At 43.0% G+C, this 19,085-nt stretch overlaps 1 protein-coding gene across 1 annotated transcript in view; it reads right to left on the reverse strand.

Annotated features, from left to right (window-relative positions):
• Positions 1–18,764, reverse strand: part of sema3fa (sema domain, immunoglobulin domain (Ig), short basic domain, secreted, (semaphorin) 3Fa) — a 51,849-nt gene extending 33,085 nt beyond the window's left edge. The window contains exons 1-2 of the mRNA XM_070958727.1: positions 18,466–18,764; positions 16,730–16,883 (exon numbers count right to left, since the gene is read on the reverse strand). Coding sequence (XP_070814828.1) covers positions 16,730–16,841 — 112 coding nt within the window. The 5' untranslated portion in view covers positions 16,842–16,883; positions 18,466–18,764. The remainder of the gene's footprint in view (positions 1–16,729; positions 16,884–18,465) is intronic.
• Positions 18,765–19,085: the final 321 nt, after the last annotated feature.

Below are 19,085 nucleotides of genomic sequence, written 5' to 3' on the forward strand. Positions count from 1 at the left end.
TGCAAACAGATCAAACATAACATTCCTCTAGTAATCCATTCCATTAGTGGCTGACTGCGCACCAGTGAACCAACAGATCAATATGGCATTGACCTCAGAAGATGATTCTGAAGGTAATTACACTCGGAGCACAAACTCTGCCTTTCCAGTCTCTTAAGCTCTGCAACCACAAGCTGATATAAGAAAAACAAATTAACCAGCAACATACTCTGACGATTTTTGAGTATATTCTCATACAAAAACTTACTCGCTGGCAAGATATTACAGGTTAACTCCTGAGCTGTTATTACTGAGGAGCAGCCCAGGAACAATATTATGTTTTCTTCTCAAGGCCTGGGTGAGAGAAGCTTGAGCCCCACAAATGTGAGAGGTTATTTGCTAGTGTGTCCCTTCTTGGGTTTGGGCCCAACACTGGCTCTGCTATCACTGCATGTTTTCCATACCATTGCCTTGAAATTGAATATCTGCAGTTCTTATAGGTTAATTTGGTTGAAATTCATGTACATTATTTTAACTGCTTGAAAATCCAATCATCACTAAAGCATATGTCATGCAAAGGAGCCAATAAATACAAAAGACATGGTCAAAGTTATCATATTAACATTCAAAGCATGTTGATTGATTCACATTAACTCAACATTCCACCTTAAAAGTTACCAGAAACTGGCGGTCACCTTTGAGCTGCACAGTTAATTAACAGTTCCTGCAGTCTATACCTAGCCAATATTAAATCGTAAAGATGAAATGACAGCAAAACATCCTTTCATTCATTATTTACTCTTCTGATGATTTCATCATTTGTGATGGAGAAACATTATAAAGCCAGTCTGTTAAACTCGCTACATCCACAATGTCTGCAGGAAATGAAAGCTTGCGTCGTTATGTTTTCATAGCCTATCAGATGAGCTTCACCTCTGCCTGCGCGGAAACCTATTCCTCAGGATGGATGCTTAAATGTGAGCTACATTTGCTCAGCACAAAACACAAGCTAGTCAACGGTGGGGAAACACTGTACTGCTGAATCCTTCCCAGAACAAGCAGCAGCTCTATCTGTATGTCTTTGAGTTTGTCCCTTTGTGTGTAAGAAGTCCAGTAGCCTTCTCTTCAGTGATTCTTTGGTGGCATGGTAAGTTTCATGGTCAAGTGTTCAAGAGTGCAAACAGATTTTCTGACCAGACTGCAGCTGACAGCATCCCACTGCCTCTTTTCATCACAGCCATCTTTTGTATGTGCCTCCTTCAAGCATTTTTATTTTGGTACATTTACGGGCATGACTGGGGCAGTTAATACAGCTTGCTCTCACAAAAAAACTGACCCCAACCAATGCACACAGAGAGACTTGATCCAAACAGTCAATGAAACACAGCAGGAAAGTTTGGTGAAAGCTGTGGGAAGAAAAGAAAGCGAGGAGACCAACTGGTGAGAATAAGCTGACTGTGACAGATCATCCATGTAAACGTGTCCATTTGCTGTCTGTCTGTCTGTCTGTCTGTCTGTGTGGCATAAATGGGAGCAGAGGAGTGGAGGGAACAAAGTGTGGGATGATGACCGTCAGTCAAGGGCATTCATCTTTTCTAAGTGGAAGAGTGGCTACATGGTGGAGATGATGGTAGTAGGAATGGAGGGAGTTAGAGCAAAGGGAGAAAGGGCTGAAGTGGGGGAAGAGGTGGCAGAAAGGAATGCAGACAGTGGGAATGCTACAGAAAATCAGTTTGGAAATAGTTGCCTTTGTAACATATTCAGGCTGTAGTAAAAAGAGAATATGAAGGCACATTCTTGTTGCAATGATGCATGAATATTTGGTATCCTGTTAATGTTTAAAGATTTGTGCATTCGTGCATCCCATCTTGTTTCAGTGTCAAAGGGTCTCTATGTAGATGATCATTTGACAGGTGGGAGCTAGACTTAGGTGTGAAGGAAAATGTACATCACACAGTTGCAGAAAACAGCAAACAGGTGCGGTATTGAAGTGTAACCTCACAGGGCAGCAACCAGCTTAGACCAACTTAGTGCCATGAGCTTTGGAGTCATGATTTTAAACAGGAATGTTGCACGTGATGATCTTTCCCAGCATGACGGAACTGAATCGCTTCAAGAAGCTGGGGCCTTCCTCACAGAAAATAATTACAGGCTAAAACGACCATTTACATTCCAATAGGTTAAATGTGCGCTTTGAAAGAAAAAAAAAAAAAAAATGTCATTCAAGATGAAACATGTTGGCAGCCATTACAACTTTAATGGATAATGTGAATTGTCTGCTGAAGGCGGGCCCCACTCTCTCATCCTAGCCTGCAATTAAAGCAAAGCTACACAAGGTCAGGCTGAGTGACAGGCTGACAGACCTATAGATTACTGTCTGTCTGTGTAATCCACGGCCTTTTTTACTCCCCCCGCTGACTGACGCACTCACCCCTCCCATTTTAAACACCAGTGCCTGTTGATTTGGAGGCTTTCATGTTTGATGGACAGATGGGACATCCTACCCTGTGACACTGTGACCTTCTTCTCACCCGTGACCATAAGGGTCAGTGTGCAGAGTGCGGCTGCTGAGGGGCAGCAGGGAGAGGATATGTGAATGGCTCTAGTTAGCGATATATTGTTGCTAATAAGAATAAGTTTCCCAAATGGAATTACCAGGTTGAACTGTGAGGTTTTGCGTCAAAGGAGGCACAAGTAGCAAATCTTGCGCTGAAGGGTAAAAGATGGATAAAATCATAAAAACACAACACAAGATGCCATGTCTGCCCTACAACAATCATGGCCCCTGGTTCACATAAACCCTTCATATCAATACTACAGCAATTACTGCACATCAGGCATGAAATGGGCAAATAAGATTGCCCACTGTTCAGATTACAGGCCATGCACCCAAATACCGATGGGAAAAAAAAAAAAAATCAGAAAATGGCTCTCTGGCATGTTACTGTTGGCAGTTCTGCTCAGTGGGATTTAGCATGCACATAAATGGAGGTAGATAAGAAATGTTGAAATGATCTTCCCAACCGTTAAACACTAATGGCGCAATGCATTCAAAACCATAGAGGTAGTGTCTCATAAGGAGTCTGTTCTGATCTGTAGGATCCAGGAATTCATAGCCATTTGGCTTCAGGCTTACACTTACTGAAAGCAACACGTCCGTACTTAAACATCCGAGTTGGAGATGCACAGACAGTTTTGACAAAAGAAAGTATTACCTGGAAGTGCATGTTTTGATTGGAGAATGGGAGAGAGATAGCAAGATATAAATATAAAGTGGAAAAAACTGAGAGGAAGGCAAGAGTCTTATCGGTTGGGAGGCAACATGCGTGACAGTGGGAAATCTTAGTCACAGTCCCTCCATCCGTCCTCACATGGGGTGTTGAAGGAGGCCAGCGATTGCACAGACACAGGAGGCTAAAAACCTTCTTATCTTACACTGTCATACCTTCTCATAAATCTGTGCTTTGCCATCCGCTCTGCACTGATAAGGTAACCAAACACAGACTGATCCACACCAGGAATGGAGAGAGACTTTCCTCTTTTATGAGTGGCCTCTCTCGCTCTCTCACACTCCCTTCTCCTATCTTCGTTATCTGTTTTTCATTCATCAGATCTGAACAGCAGACAAGTTATTTTTTTTCTGCTTAGGGCTTGTTTGTTTGCAGCGTGCCATATTTTCTCTTGTAGCTTTTCCAGCAGTCTGGTTATGATCATCTGAGGAACTAGTGAATCATTTGCACAGGAATGAGCTGGGAGAGCTGAGAAATGATCTTTCGATCGTCACTGCAATGAAAAAAAACTGTGTAGAGAAAAGGCTTTTATTGAAACTGGATCTGGCCAGCGGATGTCACTGCCACAGGACTACGGTGATACCGTAAGTGTGTCAAGGACAGTCCATCTCATGATACATAACAGCAGTCTAAATGATGACATTTCTATGGTTGGCAAACCCAGAGGTTATCTCCACAGCTGTTTCCTTATCTTATAGTTTAATAGTTTATGTCGTTTTGTTGATAAATGATCTCTGCTGTGTTTAATACAAAATTTATAACATTAAACATTGAGATAACCTTTAAAATAGAAATCATCCAATTTTTGGAGAAACATATAGTCTGCCTTGCCATATGATGGACCAATGTAACTCACACACAGCAACGTGGGACTTATTGGCCCATCTTCACTCAAAAACTGGATGCAGCATAAAGGAGCTAATGTAACATCCTTAAAAGTGCCAAATATAATAGATGAATAATCTGAATATTAGCAGCTGCAAAGCACCAAGTGAGCAAGGGAAAGTCACATAGTTCAGCTCTTTGAGGCAAATTCAAAGTCTCTTGAATTGTTTGGTGAAGCCAACACCAAACACTCACAGGCAAACAAAGAATAATGAAATGCAGGGCAAGACTTGTGGTCACGGACAGAAAGCTAAGATATTTAGTGGGGAACAGGAGAAGTCAGAAACAGCCAAGTTCATCAATGGGAAGATCAGTCCATCTGAAATGGCTGGAGAGTCTTGGAAGCAATGGCAGTCTGGCAAAGAGTGAGTGTGGAAAAGCAGCTTAAATACTGCATTGATTGCTATGAGCCTCAGGTGTGTGATCAGGTGAGCAGGCAGGTAGGCGTTGCTGTGTGTGGAAAAGTACTGATGGCACAGGTGAGGAGGAGGAGGAGAAGACAATGGCAGCTGGTAAGAGACCTGAATATACTGTGATACAAGCAAGGGTGAAGCAAGATTCACCACATTGTGAACACATGATTGTTAGATGTTCAGAAGTACAGTATTTAACTCTTTCATCAACAAAAACAATTAACTCCACACCTGATGTAGCTTGACATGCTGCACAGTGTTTGGGTACATTAATATATTGATAGTTTATCAAGAAAGTACAACAGCATAAGTGCAATTCGTGAAAAGCTGGTCTGACTAAGAGGGGTAGACTGTTGCTATAAGCCTGGCATTGACTGACGACTTCAGTCGTATTCTTCTCCCCTTCTACTATTTGCATGTTACCGTGCCGAGTCTCCGTCTCTATGTGAAACACCAGCAACAGCCTCCCAGCTAGCAACCTGCATGCTGAAAACGGAAAGTTCTGACAAACATTTGGACTGTGCAATAAGGCAGGTCTGCTTGGTTCTTTTGGAGTTTTTTTTTTTTTTTCATTTTAATGCCAGGGCTCTCCTCCTTGTGTGCAAATGTTCCACCAAAACAACTTCTCCCAACACTATTTTGCAAGGGTGCTGTCATTGCATCCTGGGCTGTCCAAGATGATTATGATTGGTTTTAAGAAACGCAAGCAAGCCAGAGCATTATTTTCCCAAACATCTGAATGATAATGTGTTCAGCCAGACCTTTCTCCAGCACTGGAACACTAAAATTAAGTGTGGCAATTGGTCTGGCTATGCGTGTGCTAGTAAAAAGCTAATGCTGTGCTAATCAGTGGAACTTTGCATATAATAATATCTTTGCAACTACAAAAACAATATGTCTTTCAGACACACCACAGCATGCAGTGTGCTGTAGCTCCTGTTGTTTTTATGGTTCAGTTCGCTCATAATGCATTGCAAAGGTTTGTGACCAATTAATCATGCATAGATTGTTTAGTAGGGCAGTGTAATCCAGCCATGGCAGTGAAAAGGTAAATTTCACGCTGTGCACCAATCCTTTACGCGAGTGACATCAGTTTAATCAAAAGCCATAGACTAATGAATTCCAAGCTTTTTATACTTTCTAAATGCGATTACACTTGAACAAAGCATCATTTAGGTTGGAGATCTTCCCAGTGTCAAAAGACATTTTGTTGCTTCCTGTGTGTGACTTTCAACTGAGTCGACCGCATTAAAACTAGATCTGTCAGCCGTGGAAAGAAAGTTTTGTATCTGTGTGTTTGTGCCAGGAGGTGCTGCTTCCTATGAGCTCTCTGAGGGGCTGTCTGTGGTCTTCCATCATTGTAGCGCGGCGAAACACACGGTCCAGAGGAACACATCAATTCATCTAACATGAAATCCTACAGAACATGAAAGCCCAGGACCATAGCCAAGCTTTGAGTGATGACTGTTTCAACGTTTGTGCCAAGAGGAGGAAAAGTGAGAGACCAGAATGATGAGAGACCAGAATGATGAGAGACAGCGAGCAGAGGGAGGAAAAGGACAGACAGAGATGCTTTGAGCGTTAATGCTGTGCCAGTGTTGTATGCCACTCCCCCTCCGCTTCCCCAGGGACATGAATGAAGTAAATGAATGATGGACCCGGCCCACACAGACGCCCCTCTTCTATTGAGACCAAGCAGTCCATTCACGGGGATGAGTGAGGCGTCAACACCAACAACAACAATAACAACAGCAACATAGGAGGCCCATACTCCTATTTCTCATTCATACATATGTATGCAGTCACACAGGCGCACACATATGGCACAGATACTTTGGACAACACTGCCAACATACCATTAGGGACACCTAGAGAGGGTTCCTGAGAACAGGGCCAACTAACAAAGCGTAGAGGCAGAGGGGCGTGAGCGGGGCAGGCATGGAAAAAAATCTTGGCATCATGTCAATGCAACCGCCACAATGATCAGGGATGAGAGGCCATCTCCTCCCCTCCACAATCAACACATTATCAGGAAGCCCATCAGTGCATGAACCCAGAAAACAAGGCCTGGAAACCTCATGTTCCACTGCATTCTGCCTTTCCTCCTCCACTCGGTTCTCCTCTGTTGTTCTTCCAGGACGAGATGGGTTCAGGGGGTTCTCACCCACACGGGGGTGATCTCACTCAGAGGTCTGACCTTCAAACTCAGGCATTATGCTTGCCCGAAACCACAGCAGCTAATGGAACATGGGGAATACAAATCCGATTGGAGCCAGATCAATCTGACAAGGAAGGCTTTGCTATTTACCAAGCATTTACATCTCAAACCTTGGAGGTGGGCTTTGTAATGATGTTAGCATCTGACCGGGGCTCAGTTTTCACAGATTATGCATCCTGCAGAGCGAATGTATGTCGAGCGTATGAGAGTAGGAGAAGGCTGAAGCTAAAAGATGAAATACAGCTCTGACAAGAGCAGGAGGAGAAGGAGGAATGTTCCGGCTTTTTTAATCCAATAGTGAGACACCACTACTGCAACCTCCCACAGGATTATGGTCAGGCTCAACCACAGGCCTTATTACTCCCATAATCACATAGACAGCTACTTGGTCTTAATCCAGCATATACTGTACACACAGAGGTCTGACGAACTATTAGTCTGAATCTCCCACACCTGAAAAACTTCATGAGGTCGTGGGTGTTTGAGGTTGCCCAGCTTCTGCCTAAAAAACATCTTTGACCTTTCATTTATGAAAGGAAGCACTCCCCATTAAACCCTGCCAAACTGGCACAGCACAAGCTACTTTGACCGCATAAACACTCAGCAAAAAGAAATATTTGTACTTTGGCTTCACATCATTTTGTATCGTTGATGAATAGATGTGTGTTTCAGAATGCAGTTTGGGCTTTAGTCCAATATTTCCCGCTGCCAAATAACTTACAACACTTCTTCTAAGACAATCTGTATGACAATATGTAAGTGTGAATGAAGTCAGCACTTTTCATTGACTCAAACACGGAACCCTGCAGTGCGAGGTTATTGCCGGGGCATTGGCACGGAGCTGAACAGTCCGAGCAGTCACCAGCTGAGGTAAACCATCTCAGCCGACACCGCTAATGCGAAGCAGACACACAATTTGTCCTGAGCATGCCTTTTTTCTGCACACACTCTCCTCTCCTCCTTTTCAAATCCCTCCATCTATCCACGCTCTGGCTGAGATAGCAAACCTGACACTGATGCCCTGTAGTCCATTAGCACTCTCAGAGTCTGCTCTCTTGCCCCCTTCACATTTTCTTCCACTCAGCCTGTCTTCCTCACAGTCTTCGATTTGACTCTCGAGCTCCTTATCTGACTATCTGTCTTTCTGTCTCTCTGTCTGCTTCCCTTCCTCCTTCCTCCTAGATGAAGTCTGGAGCTGGAACAAGATGACGTCCTCAAGTTCAACATGTCAGTCTCTGTTCACGGGAAGAAGAGCAAGTCTGTAGTCACTCATGTCAAATTCAGATAACATGACAATGATAGGGCAGCAAAAGTTCCCCTTAGACACGTGATACCAACAATACCTCCTCAGATAGCTCTCCTCCAGCTTGTCGCCTCTAATGTAACGTCACTCTCCCTCAGACGCACCTGTTTTCCAACAGTATGAGCTCTCTACCTCCAAAAATAACTCCCTGTCCAGCAGAAGCTGCACCAAACTATTACTTCATCGTCAATAAATGTGTTGATTATATCTTAAAATTCATCAGTTAATTGGTGAGTTTATAAAATGTTAAAAAAGTTGAGAAAAATGCTTCAAAATCATAAAATAGCTTCTTATTTCAGCAAAGTGTCCACAAAAAATGGTGTCAAATTTGCAATGGAATAAAACAGTTTAAATCAACTTTGAGAAATAATTAATCCAATAATAAAATAACTGACTTATCAACCTACCAACTGATTATGAAAGTGCTGCCAAAGAACCAGTGACCTTATTCACACAGTAACCAGCACTGAGTATACACTTCACACATCACAGGGACCCTTTGAAAACACTACATACAAAATGAGGATTGACTCTGGAGATTTAAATTCCCATTAAATGTATTAGAAGTACAACTAATGACTATTTCCAATATCAATTAATCTTTTTTAGCGATAAATCATCAGATAACAATGAAAAATGCCTTTCCAGAACTCAACATGATGTCTTCCAACTGCTTATTTTGTGGACCAGCAGTCCAAAACCCCAAAGTATTTAACTTATAGGCAAGAAACACAACAAATCCTCACATTTGAGAAGCCTCAAACAACAAATGCTTTGTTTTACTGCTTGATCAGTCGGTTGTCTGTGAAGGTTCATCTCAATCATGCATGTGATTCAAAGTCTAGAGAAAGCTGAAACAGAATCACTGGACCTGAGTTTTGTATAGTTTATATATATGACAGAGTGTCTATCCCAAGTAAGTTTCCAACCCCAAGTGTTCCCAATGGCCACCATACGAATGAGGTCAATAGCACTGCAGTAACAGGATCTCAACACTGACAGACAAATGATAATGAATGATAGTTGTCTGAGTAAACAAGAGGAGAGGTGCCCTTGACCTGCTGTCTCCTCAATTTCAGCGACCCCGCCCCCCGCCAAGAACTCCCACAACCCGGCCACATCTGGAGAGCACGTCCATTCGGGTGGAGCCTCCACCCAGAGAAACCAATCTTTCACTTATTTGCTCACTTAACTCTCACTTTCAACACCAGCACACCACAGCCTTATCAAAATCTGTTGTTTTCTCTCGTTTGCCTCAACCAAAGCCTCAAAGCCTTGACGCTGCTTCACTTCAGGATTTCCTGAGAGCAGCGTCGACAGCAGACATCAGGGGAAATAAACACAACGCTGTGATTACATCCCACCTCTCCTCTGTGACAGAGAGTCATATGAACCCGATTCGGTTTGTGAGGAGTGACAGGTAGACGCTGCTATGGCAACCAAACTAAAACACCGTCACATATAGCTCTTTACAGAGACACACACACACACACACACACACACACACACACACACACACACACACACACACACACACACACACACACACACACAAACAACGCAGACATAACCACATGGACTTGACATGAATATTAATGACTCTCTCCCATTCCTCTCTGTCACTTTGAATCTTAAGAAATCCACCTCTTGTAAAAGCCATTACCATCTCACCCTCCAACTCTCTAACCACCACAACCGTCGTCCCCTTCGACTCCCCTGCCCTCCTGCTCTCCTTCTGCAGGTGGTGAGGTTGATCACAGCCTGCAGTAATCTCCCTCTGATAACAATTAAAATCGCACCTCAAGAATTATGTAAAGTTCTGCAAAGTGCTCGCAGGCCCGACGGAAAACAACAGCAAAGGCTATGCTAACCACGCCATCCAATCAAGTTCCTCAAACATGAGGGAAAAAATGACATCGGTCTGATGTACCACTGTGATTTCCACCTATTTTTATCCTGTCTGCCACATTTCGATCTAAAAAATTGGCTGCGGTGGGGACTAAGAGATACAGACACACCCCAGGATGTACACTGTTTGTCGCACACTCACCTACACACACACACTGATCACAGTGTGGCTGTCTATAACCCCCTGCTGAGTGTTGCCCCCCTTTGCACGGCAGGCAGAGAACTAGAAGGGCTATTTATTGAGCCTGCGAGCCTGTGAATGGTAGCTTACTGCACGCATGGGGTGCATTATCCCATACATGCAGTACATGACCATCACATACAGGAGATCTCTGACAAAAAACAGTTAACACAAAATGTTTTTAAAACTCATGGACACCTATAAAAGGTACAGAGTTGCAAAAAGGTGTGAGCTGTAGAAAGAACTGTTTAAAAGTCCTGATCTTTTTTTCACATATACAACGTCAGGTGACCAGTTAGTTGGAGCATTTGCAAGGCTTGAACTGGCATTAAAGTCTCAATCATTACATGAGTAAGTTCATTTGAACATTTCTGGATATTTCCCAAGAAGTCAAAGATCACAATCACAAGCTTAAAATTTGTTTGCGGGCAACCAGCAAGCGAGAGCTTAAGATTATGGGTCACTGAAACCTGAAGAAACATTTTATATCAGCTTGGTTTCAGATTCTGTGTCAGTGTTGGATGCATACAGTCACTATGGCGAAGTGTTTCTGCTGCTTCTTTTCCTTCGCAATGGTGACCGATGCTTATGGGTACTGTAGTATTTAGAGCATTTGCCATTGAATTGATGAGAGGAACATGACTTCTCAGAAACAAAGTTGAAGAACTTAAACTGACAGCTGTATGATAAACATTTAGCGTTTTCTTATTCATGAGACTTCTCTGCATCTAGTTGAGCAAGAATGAGGATGTTATTTAAAGAAAAACAAATGCAAAATGGTAAAAAAATAAAAATAAAAAATTCAGACAAAAGGTTTCAGCTCTACTCTTGAACCAAACTTCTGCAGTGTAGTCAAGCTACCTTGAGCATTACTCAACCCAAAAATACACAGGGTTGTGCTTCCTCTGTTTGTTTGGAGCTTCACCGTGTCATTCCAAGGCTGGGTGAGTTGATCTGCTCCTCCCCCAGAACAAATAATTAAATCTATGATTAAAATGCCTAAAAGCTAAAGACTGGAATAATAAATAGCAGAGTGATTACGGTTTCATTTAGATGCTGTGCATTTTATCACCACAGGGGGAGATTCCAGCATTAATAAGTGCTTAGGGAAGGGCTCTGCTTGCCAGCTCAGACGAGATCGCAGCAAACTGTTTTCAATCTGGAGCTCTTCACTGGGAGCAATGATTTGTATGTGCATTTCTCTCTGTGACATCATTAAAGGGTGGGGAACCAGCAATTTATTGAGTGAAAATGACTAAAAAAGGGCCACACAATGGAGACATGTTATTTCCTTTGGAGCCTGCGATCTCAGTTAGCAGTGTATTTAGTGCACATTAGCTGAGCTGGTATGCAAAACCTTTTTGTGTCCTCACACTGTATGTTCACCCACTCCTCCCTTATACATTCCCCTGCTCCCTCACCGATGTGCCTTTCTCTCAAGGAAAGTCTGGGCACTTTGGAGACACCCCCCCCCCCCCCCCCCCCTCCTCTTTCGCCTTTTGAGCGTGCTAAAACAGTGCATGCTCCTGCTGTGGGCAGCGCACTGGGTGCTCTCCTGCCTCACCTCCCGCTGCCAACCTCTTATCAACAAGCAAATACAGAGGGTGTGAGTGTGGAGTAAAGGCAGAGGAGGAGGAGGAGGACGAGGCAGAGGAGGCGAGGGAGATAAAAAGAGAAAGAAACAGACAGGAAGGACACTATATTTAGCACTGAGGCTGTCGCCTTCTGTTTTTCTCTCCTGAATAATCATAGTTTGACAGCATGTATCCTGCAGAGCAGAGGTTGCTGGGATGCACTACCCCCCTTCCCTCCTCCACCAGCAGTATCTCCGGGGAGAAAGTAGCAAAGTATTGTAATAATTGCTGCAGGCTTGCGTGCCACAGCCACCACACATTACTCTGTGGAAACATTTTTCAGCGCCCTGACATTCTCTAATGCAGATAATAGGGAAGGGAGTGACTTTTAGACTTCAGACGCTTGCCAACAGGTACAATATTGCATGTGTGATGCATACCAACACAGCAAACCGCATCCAAGTACTGTATGTACGAATGAGCAGCAACATGACCAAAAGACATTTATAAAGGTATTCTTAAATGATTTCTCAGAATCTGAATGAATGTAGGGCAGGGACAGTGAGAGGCAGTGACAGACTTATAACCCCCATCTACCAATGATGATTATTTGCTGGGAAAAAGGTAAAAAAGTACAGCTGATCTGTAGAATGGCACAGAGGATGTGAATTAGATAATATTTGTCTACGTGAGTGGTTCAAATGGTGCATAGTGGACTTCAGCTGGTGCAAAAAGCTTATTTGTTTTAATGGAAACGCTAACAAACCAGTGTTACTGCTGGTTTCTGCTTATTTCTCAAAAATAAACATGTCACTCATTTGGTTTAGATGAAATGTTGCTCAGAAAAAAACTCCTTAAAAACAAACAATAGCAGCACAAGTTAATAACATTTCATAAGAAAAGTTTCTTAGTCCTCCTGTGGATTGTTACTGAAGAAAAAGGCAATGAAAAATCCTGATTAAACAATTAAAATGAATCCAAGAACTTCTGTCAGAGCAACAATCTGCCTCCATTCCCTGCATGTCTAGTTTAATATCTATATCTATTACAATACAAAGGATTGTATTATGTCATTATGTTTAACACCTCTGATGATGCATGTAGCATAATACACTATAATGCATAATGTGGTCCAATGATATTAATGACATTACTTTTATAGCTGAAGAGCAGGAGGGTTTCTGGGTTAGGAGAACAACGTGCTCGCAGACTGAATGCATTCGCCATCTCCCTGGTGATTAACCAATCACAGCGGCTGGTTACATCCAGCCTGTTCACCTTTGTTTGAAGGAGACAGATCAAGACAATCACAGCAGCTAGACGACGCGTGCCTACATGAATTGTGGTGACCTTTTTACGTCTGCGGGATTGTTGCAAGCAACCACCTTGTCTGTTGTCTAGACTGCACTGGCTAGACTAAAGATCCACCCAAGGTAGCAAGGGGTCATGTGCTAGCAGACGACTGTGGATAAGCTTTCAGCAGCTCATTGATTGCTAAGACTTGATTGCAACAAGTCTTGGCTGGGGTGCTTTGCTCCATCTCTAGAGTCATAATTATATATATGCTGTATTGAAAAAGTGAGCAGGCTGGGCGAGGTGCACAGAGATAAAGCTTGCTTTGGTATCCCTTTAGCAATCTGGAAAAAGGTGTAATATCTCATGGCAACACGAGATGAATATAATACTTTCTGTTCCACCAGAGAAGTCAAAAGGACACCAGCAGTTCAGGACCAGCTACACACTGTAGAGGAGTGTCACACTAGGTTCCTCCCAGGGACTATATATATATATATACACATAAATCTGCCTATAGAACATAATCTGTGGAAGATGAGGTCTATTGTTGGAGAATCAGAAATAGAACAAGCAGTAGCGTTAGACTCAGTGCCAGCTCCTAATTACTCAAAGAATAAGGAGGTGGAGGACATCTCGCCTTTTCTGATCTTAACCCTGAAAACTGTCAGGAGAGATGAACCGATAGGGAAGTCTTTGTTCAGGCGTGACAATCAGCGAACCATTACGTGGGACAAAAAGACTGTCGGTGGGGGCGGGGGGGAAAGTGCAAAGGCTGGAGTAACTTTAAGATTGTCCCTGAGAATTGGTCCAATTACAGGACCGCCCGGCTTCGTCTGGCTTTCTTCCCAGAGCTAACCTTGTACCCAGGTGTTCCACCGAGGACTAAAGAGGCCGAAGAAAAACAAAGTTAAACACTTTCAAATGTGCCTGAGGATTAGCCTAACAAGCTATTACTTGTTAATATGGTGCCATTCTCCCACAGTTTGAGGGCAGTTAACCTCGGGTGTGACTGGCTTCTGTTTGAAGGGTCACAACCTCGCAGAGCCCCACGCACTAAAATAGCACGTGATTACAGACCTTGTTTAAGAGTAAATATAGGAGTCCTCAGCAGCTGATCTAAGCCTGCCTCGTCCAGTGTTTTATGAGAGCGAAAACACCTACATAACTGTGACCTTTTGTTTCAGTGCAATTAAAACGGACAACCTCATTTGAAAAAAGTGATTTTCATCACCTCGCTTTTCAATTACTGTATTGCAGAAAAAGTGAATAATATTGCCGGTGTGTTAAATTCTTCCTTTTTTGGAAAACACACAATGTTTAGTTTGAGAGATGCATTGCAGCCTGCTGTTTGGTAAGTGTGTGTGCATGTACTGTTTGACTCTTTTGAAGTCCCGGTTGATGATCTATCCCTGCGAGCTTTGAATGGACATTCCTTTGGTCTTAGCCTCTGTTTGCTCTCTTGGTCCTTATCTCAGTTAATAACTCAGCTTGCACTAACACACTCAGTAGCTGCTTTAAGCCTCAAAAAGACAAAATTATGAGCTTAGGTTGCTTATGGCTGTTAACATTGTAAACACTGGTTTTAAGAGATGAAACTGACTTGCTGGATTGTTCTTCTTTTTTTTTTGAGGATTTTGCAGATATGAGCTCAAAGGTTGAAGAAGAATTAACATACTAGGTAACATAATACAAAAAAAAGATTAAACAAGTCATATCTATCGAAATATGTACCAGAATTGAAAAAGAATGACTGGTTCAAGTAAAAAAAATCAGAGCCAAATACCAAAGTGCAGGATTTTCTTTGAATATGCACCAGAAATTAGACTTGTCCCATCAACGTGATGTTACATGTGATCTGATTTGGGTTTTTATGCATGAAAATCCTTAAGCTTTTAGTTATGTGTTTCAGGAAAACTGCCATATAATATAAATATCTCAGTACAAAACAAACACAGCTGAAAAGCAGTGATTAAAACATAGCGGTTTACGTAGAATGGAATTTCAAGAAGGGTGTTTATAGAAGATGGTCTCACTGAATGCACACTGTATATATTCTATACAATGTATTATATTTTTTCTTCAGAGGAATGTGTACGTGTGTGAATCTGTGTACAGTATATATAACCCATTGCTTTGATAGAGGGCAAATATTTGAAGAGCAAAAACAAAGCGCTAGTCCTCTTGTGCCAGAGTGTTGGATTTCAGCCAAAAACAACAAAATCATCTCTTCCAGCTTCATAAAATGCAAATAATCGGTGGAAAGTGATACTGTGTAACCTTTACAGATAAACATGTGAGGCTGGGTCACAGACAGAAGCAAATTCAACAACACAGTGAAAACAAACAAGCAGCTACAGCTACATGTGAAGCTTGTCTCCTGGTTGTATTTTATCATCAAAATTGAAATGCTCATCAAAAATTAGCTAGATTATGTCATCAGAAAGCACTTATTACAACAAATCTGTATGCCAGTACTAGACAGATATCATGCAACCACGAGCCAGTTATTTGGTTAAGTACACTGGCACATAAAGAATTAATAAAGGCACATTACTGAGCTATTCCCAGCAGAACGGTGCAAAACCAATACAATTAGGGTTGCACAGTTTAGCTGCATTTCTAGTCTCCAGTTATCTGAAGTTGCTCTGTGAGGCATAAAGTAACCTCCAAAACTAATTAAAAACAAAAAGGAACTCAATTAAAAGAAGTAGAAAATAAATGAACTCTCTTCTAGCCAGCGAATGTGAGAGCAGCAGAGTGTGAAATCCAACTCGATTAGAGACAGAGAGGAAGAGATGGGATGCGAAGGGATGAAGAGAGAGAAAATAAACAGGTGAGCGAAATATGGGAGCAAGAGGGAGAAACTGAGGAATCTGCATTGACAAAAGCCTTCAGTTTAAAGTTTTCAGCAGCTTCGCAAAGACCACGACATGAAGAAACAGCAAACGAATCAAAGCAACTAACTTATTTCTGCTATTCCAGGCCTGACGCTAGGAAGATTTTCGACATGATCTGATTCAAACTCAACACATCTGATGCGATGTGACCATATGACAAGAACGCGTCGGATGCTTATTAAAGCCTCCTTCAAAGGCAGGTACTATAAAACCTTGAGAGCTTTACATGGACATGATGGCTACGCCGGCGCTGGAATGACAAAGCACCGGTCACTGCACCGCTGAGACCTATTTTAACAGGACAGTTCAACACACACAAGGTCTCATGTGGCACTGGCAAACATTCATAACATGCTGGATCTGCGCCCTGAGCGTGTGCCCAGCCAAGTGTTAAATCTGACTTGATTTCAGAAGGGAGCCGAGGTCACACAAAGGCCTGTTTAGGGAACTAATAGCGGCCGGGAGATTAAATGAAGACATATTCTCTGGCCCTGAATACTCAGGACAATCAGCAGCACATCTCCTCGTCCCTCTCATCACGCCTCTCTCACACCCACACACAATCAAACTCTGTTAGGCAGTGAAGGACTAAATGCCAGGCTTGCCAAGCCCTGAATTCAGCTAGTGCCAATAGTTTACCCATTCCAGTTATTGAACAAGACCAAGAGATAAAAGGCTGTTGACAGAAGTGACTGTTACACCAGTGATCACATCTACATGTCTGTGGAGAAACACAGAACTGAACAAACTGGGTCACAGACACAGCAGTATTTTGTGTGCCTTACCTTTGAAGGACAAGAAGATCCTGGGAGCAGAGAGGGGCTCGTTGGAGGGGGGCAGCCCACCAGATGATAGGGCCAGCAGGGCCAGTAGCCAGCACAGTTTGTCCCACAACATTGTCCCTCTGTTTGTTAACAGAAGAGAAAGAGAGTCCAGGAGCTGAGGGGCAGAGAGGGATGAGCGTCAGACAATAAGCCTGCACTTCCACCTCACAAACCAACTGCAGCAACCAATTCTCAGTCACTGAGCTGCAATAATAAACAGGTTTGTGAGCTTACTGTCAGTGCTATATAGTGTAGTCTTTGTCAAGATAGAAAATCAACAGGCACAAACTTAAAAACTGGATCTGTTTTTCTGTCACCTTCTATATCTGTTGTACATATGGTTTGATACCTTATGAAAATCAAAATGCTTAAAATCCTGACCGGGTAACGTTCACTTGGGTGAGCAATACAGACCGAGTACCTTAACCTGAGTCGTAAACCCAAAGCTTGTAGTCTGGAGACAAACTGTACTGCTTCAGAACTGACTTTTCATCATTGCTACTGGATTTCCTCATGAATGTGCTTCTCCAAACCGCCCACAGTTATTCTAGCCTGCGTCTGCGTCCAGCTGGGAGAGCCAGAAGGAGCCACCGCTGCTGCCCGCGCCTCGCCTCTCTCTGCTGATCCTCACTTTGCACACATACGGACACAAAACGTGTTTTGCAAATACCTGATGGATAAATATTATTAGCAATATACCGCACGAGCTAAATTTTACACGGAGGTGCGCGTAAAGGCAGGCGCGCACTGGCCGTGCTCGCAGATAATCACAAAGCGCATCAACACGCTGTTATCCGCCACAAAAGGGAAGTTAATAATATCTCCATAAGAGAGATCTAATGACTCAAGTTATCAGTGTGCGGACGAGAAAAAAATCCCAACATGTGGACAGAAATGACTGTGCCGCGTTTTGAAGACAATAAAACCATTTTAGCGAGCGTGTTTGGCTGTAATTATCCATGCATGGCACTGATCTGCTCGTAAACGTGGATCTGAGTCTGAGGTCAAACTGTCAGTCAGGGTTTAAGATCAAGTTCCACACTGCGGCCCTGAAGGCAGAACTCCAAAGCAGATAGGTTAACCAAAATAAAGCGTGACTGGGCTTTGAGTTATGAGGGCATGAACACGAACCACGTGTCATTTATAAGAGTGCCTGGGATTTTATATTGTGAGAAGTAGCACTGAGGTCTAGTTGCCGTGCAGTCAATCGCAGGGAATAATCTGTGTGAACATACAGCATCACATGCAGCAGAAACTTTCAGTGGCTCAAAACTCACCGAACACACACACACACACACACACACACACACACACACACACACACACACACACACACACACACACACACACACACACACACACTGCTGTTGGCTCTTGCAGTATTTGAAATTTGTATTTGAGTACAGCTCATTTTAAACTGCATGCCATGCGCAAGAAAATCCCCCAAAAATAAACAGAGGCGAAATAAATGCTGTTCATTAAAACAAACTATTTCACATTTTCAAAATTGTAAAAAAAATATTAGATAGAACTTTTAAAACACATTTTGTATTTGAGAGCCTTCTGTCTTGGACATGTAGCGAAGGCATCAGTCCTTTCTGATCGACTCCACCAAATGTGGCTTCCTATCAGCACATCAGTCTCAAAACAAATAATTACTCGTCATGTATAAAAACAGAATCTGCATTATGACCTACCTTCTAGTTGCGTCCAGTGAATACTGTGATAAAGCTGGTGAACATTTAAAACCATCCACCCAGATCCTTTGAGCTCCTCTGCCCGCACGCAGGAGTATCCGCGTATCCACCGCAGATCCTGCACGATTATCCCAGAGCCAAACAAAGCTTGGATTTAAATTAACTTGACGCGGCCGCCTTAACTTGAGGTGATCTCTAAATCGCATCAACGGACTCTGTATTTCCACAGACGCAGGTTAGAAACAAAGAGTTGTTCCTGGAGATGAGTGTCGGAGCGGAGCTTCAGCCGTGCGCGGCGGCGCTCAAATCAGTAGTGCAAAGAAGCGGCTTCTGCAGGTGGATAGACGGAGGTCTCCCGGCAGTGGACACACCCATGGGGGAGGGAACCTACCTTAGCATCCCTGAGCTCCGTCCCGCCCCGAAATTTAGCACAAAATAAGTGTGGCCTGCGTCTTCTTCAACTCCAGAGGGGCGAGGAAGGTAAAATGCTGAAGAACAAGCTGTAAGTGAGGTGCAGGACACGATGGAGGAGGTGTAAAGATGCCGAGTTTCTTTCTACATTAGGAGGAGTTGTCCGACATTTTCTGCTAAAATCAGCAAATGAATTTATTAATGCCTTA

Source organism: Chaetodon trifascialis, chromosome 3 (genome assembly GCF_039877785.1).
Source record: "Chaetodon trifascialis isolate fChaTrf1 chromosome 3, fChaTrf1.hap1, whole genome shotgun sequence".
Lineage (NCBI taxonomy): Eukaryota > Metazoa > Chordata > Actinopteri > Chaetodontiformes > Chaetodontidae > Chaetodon > Chaetodon trifascialis.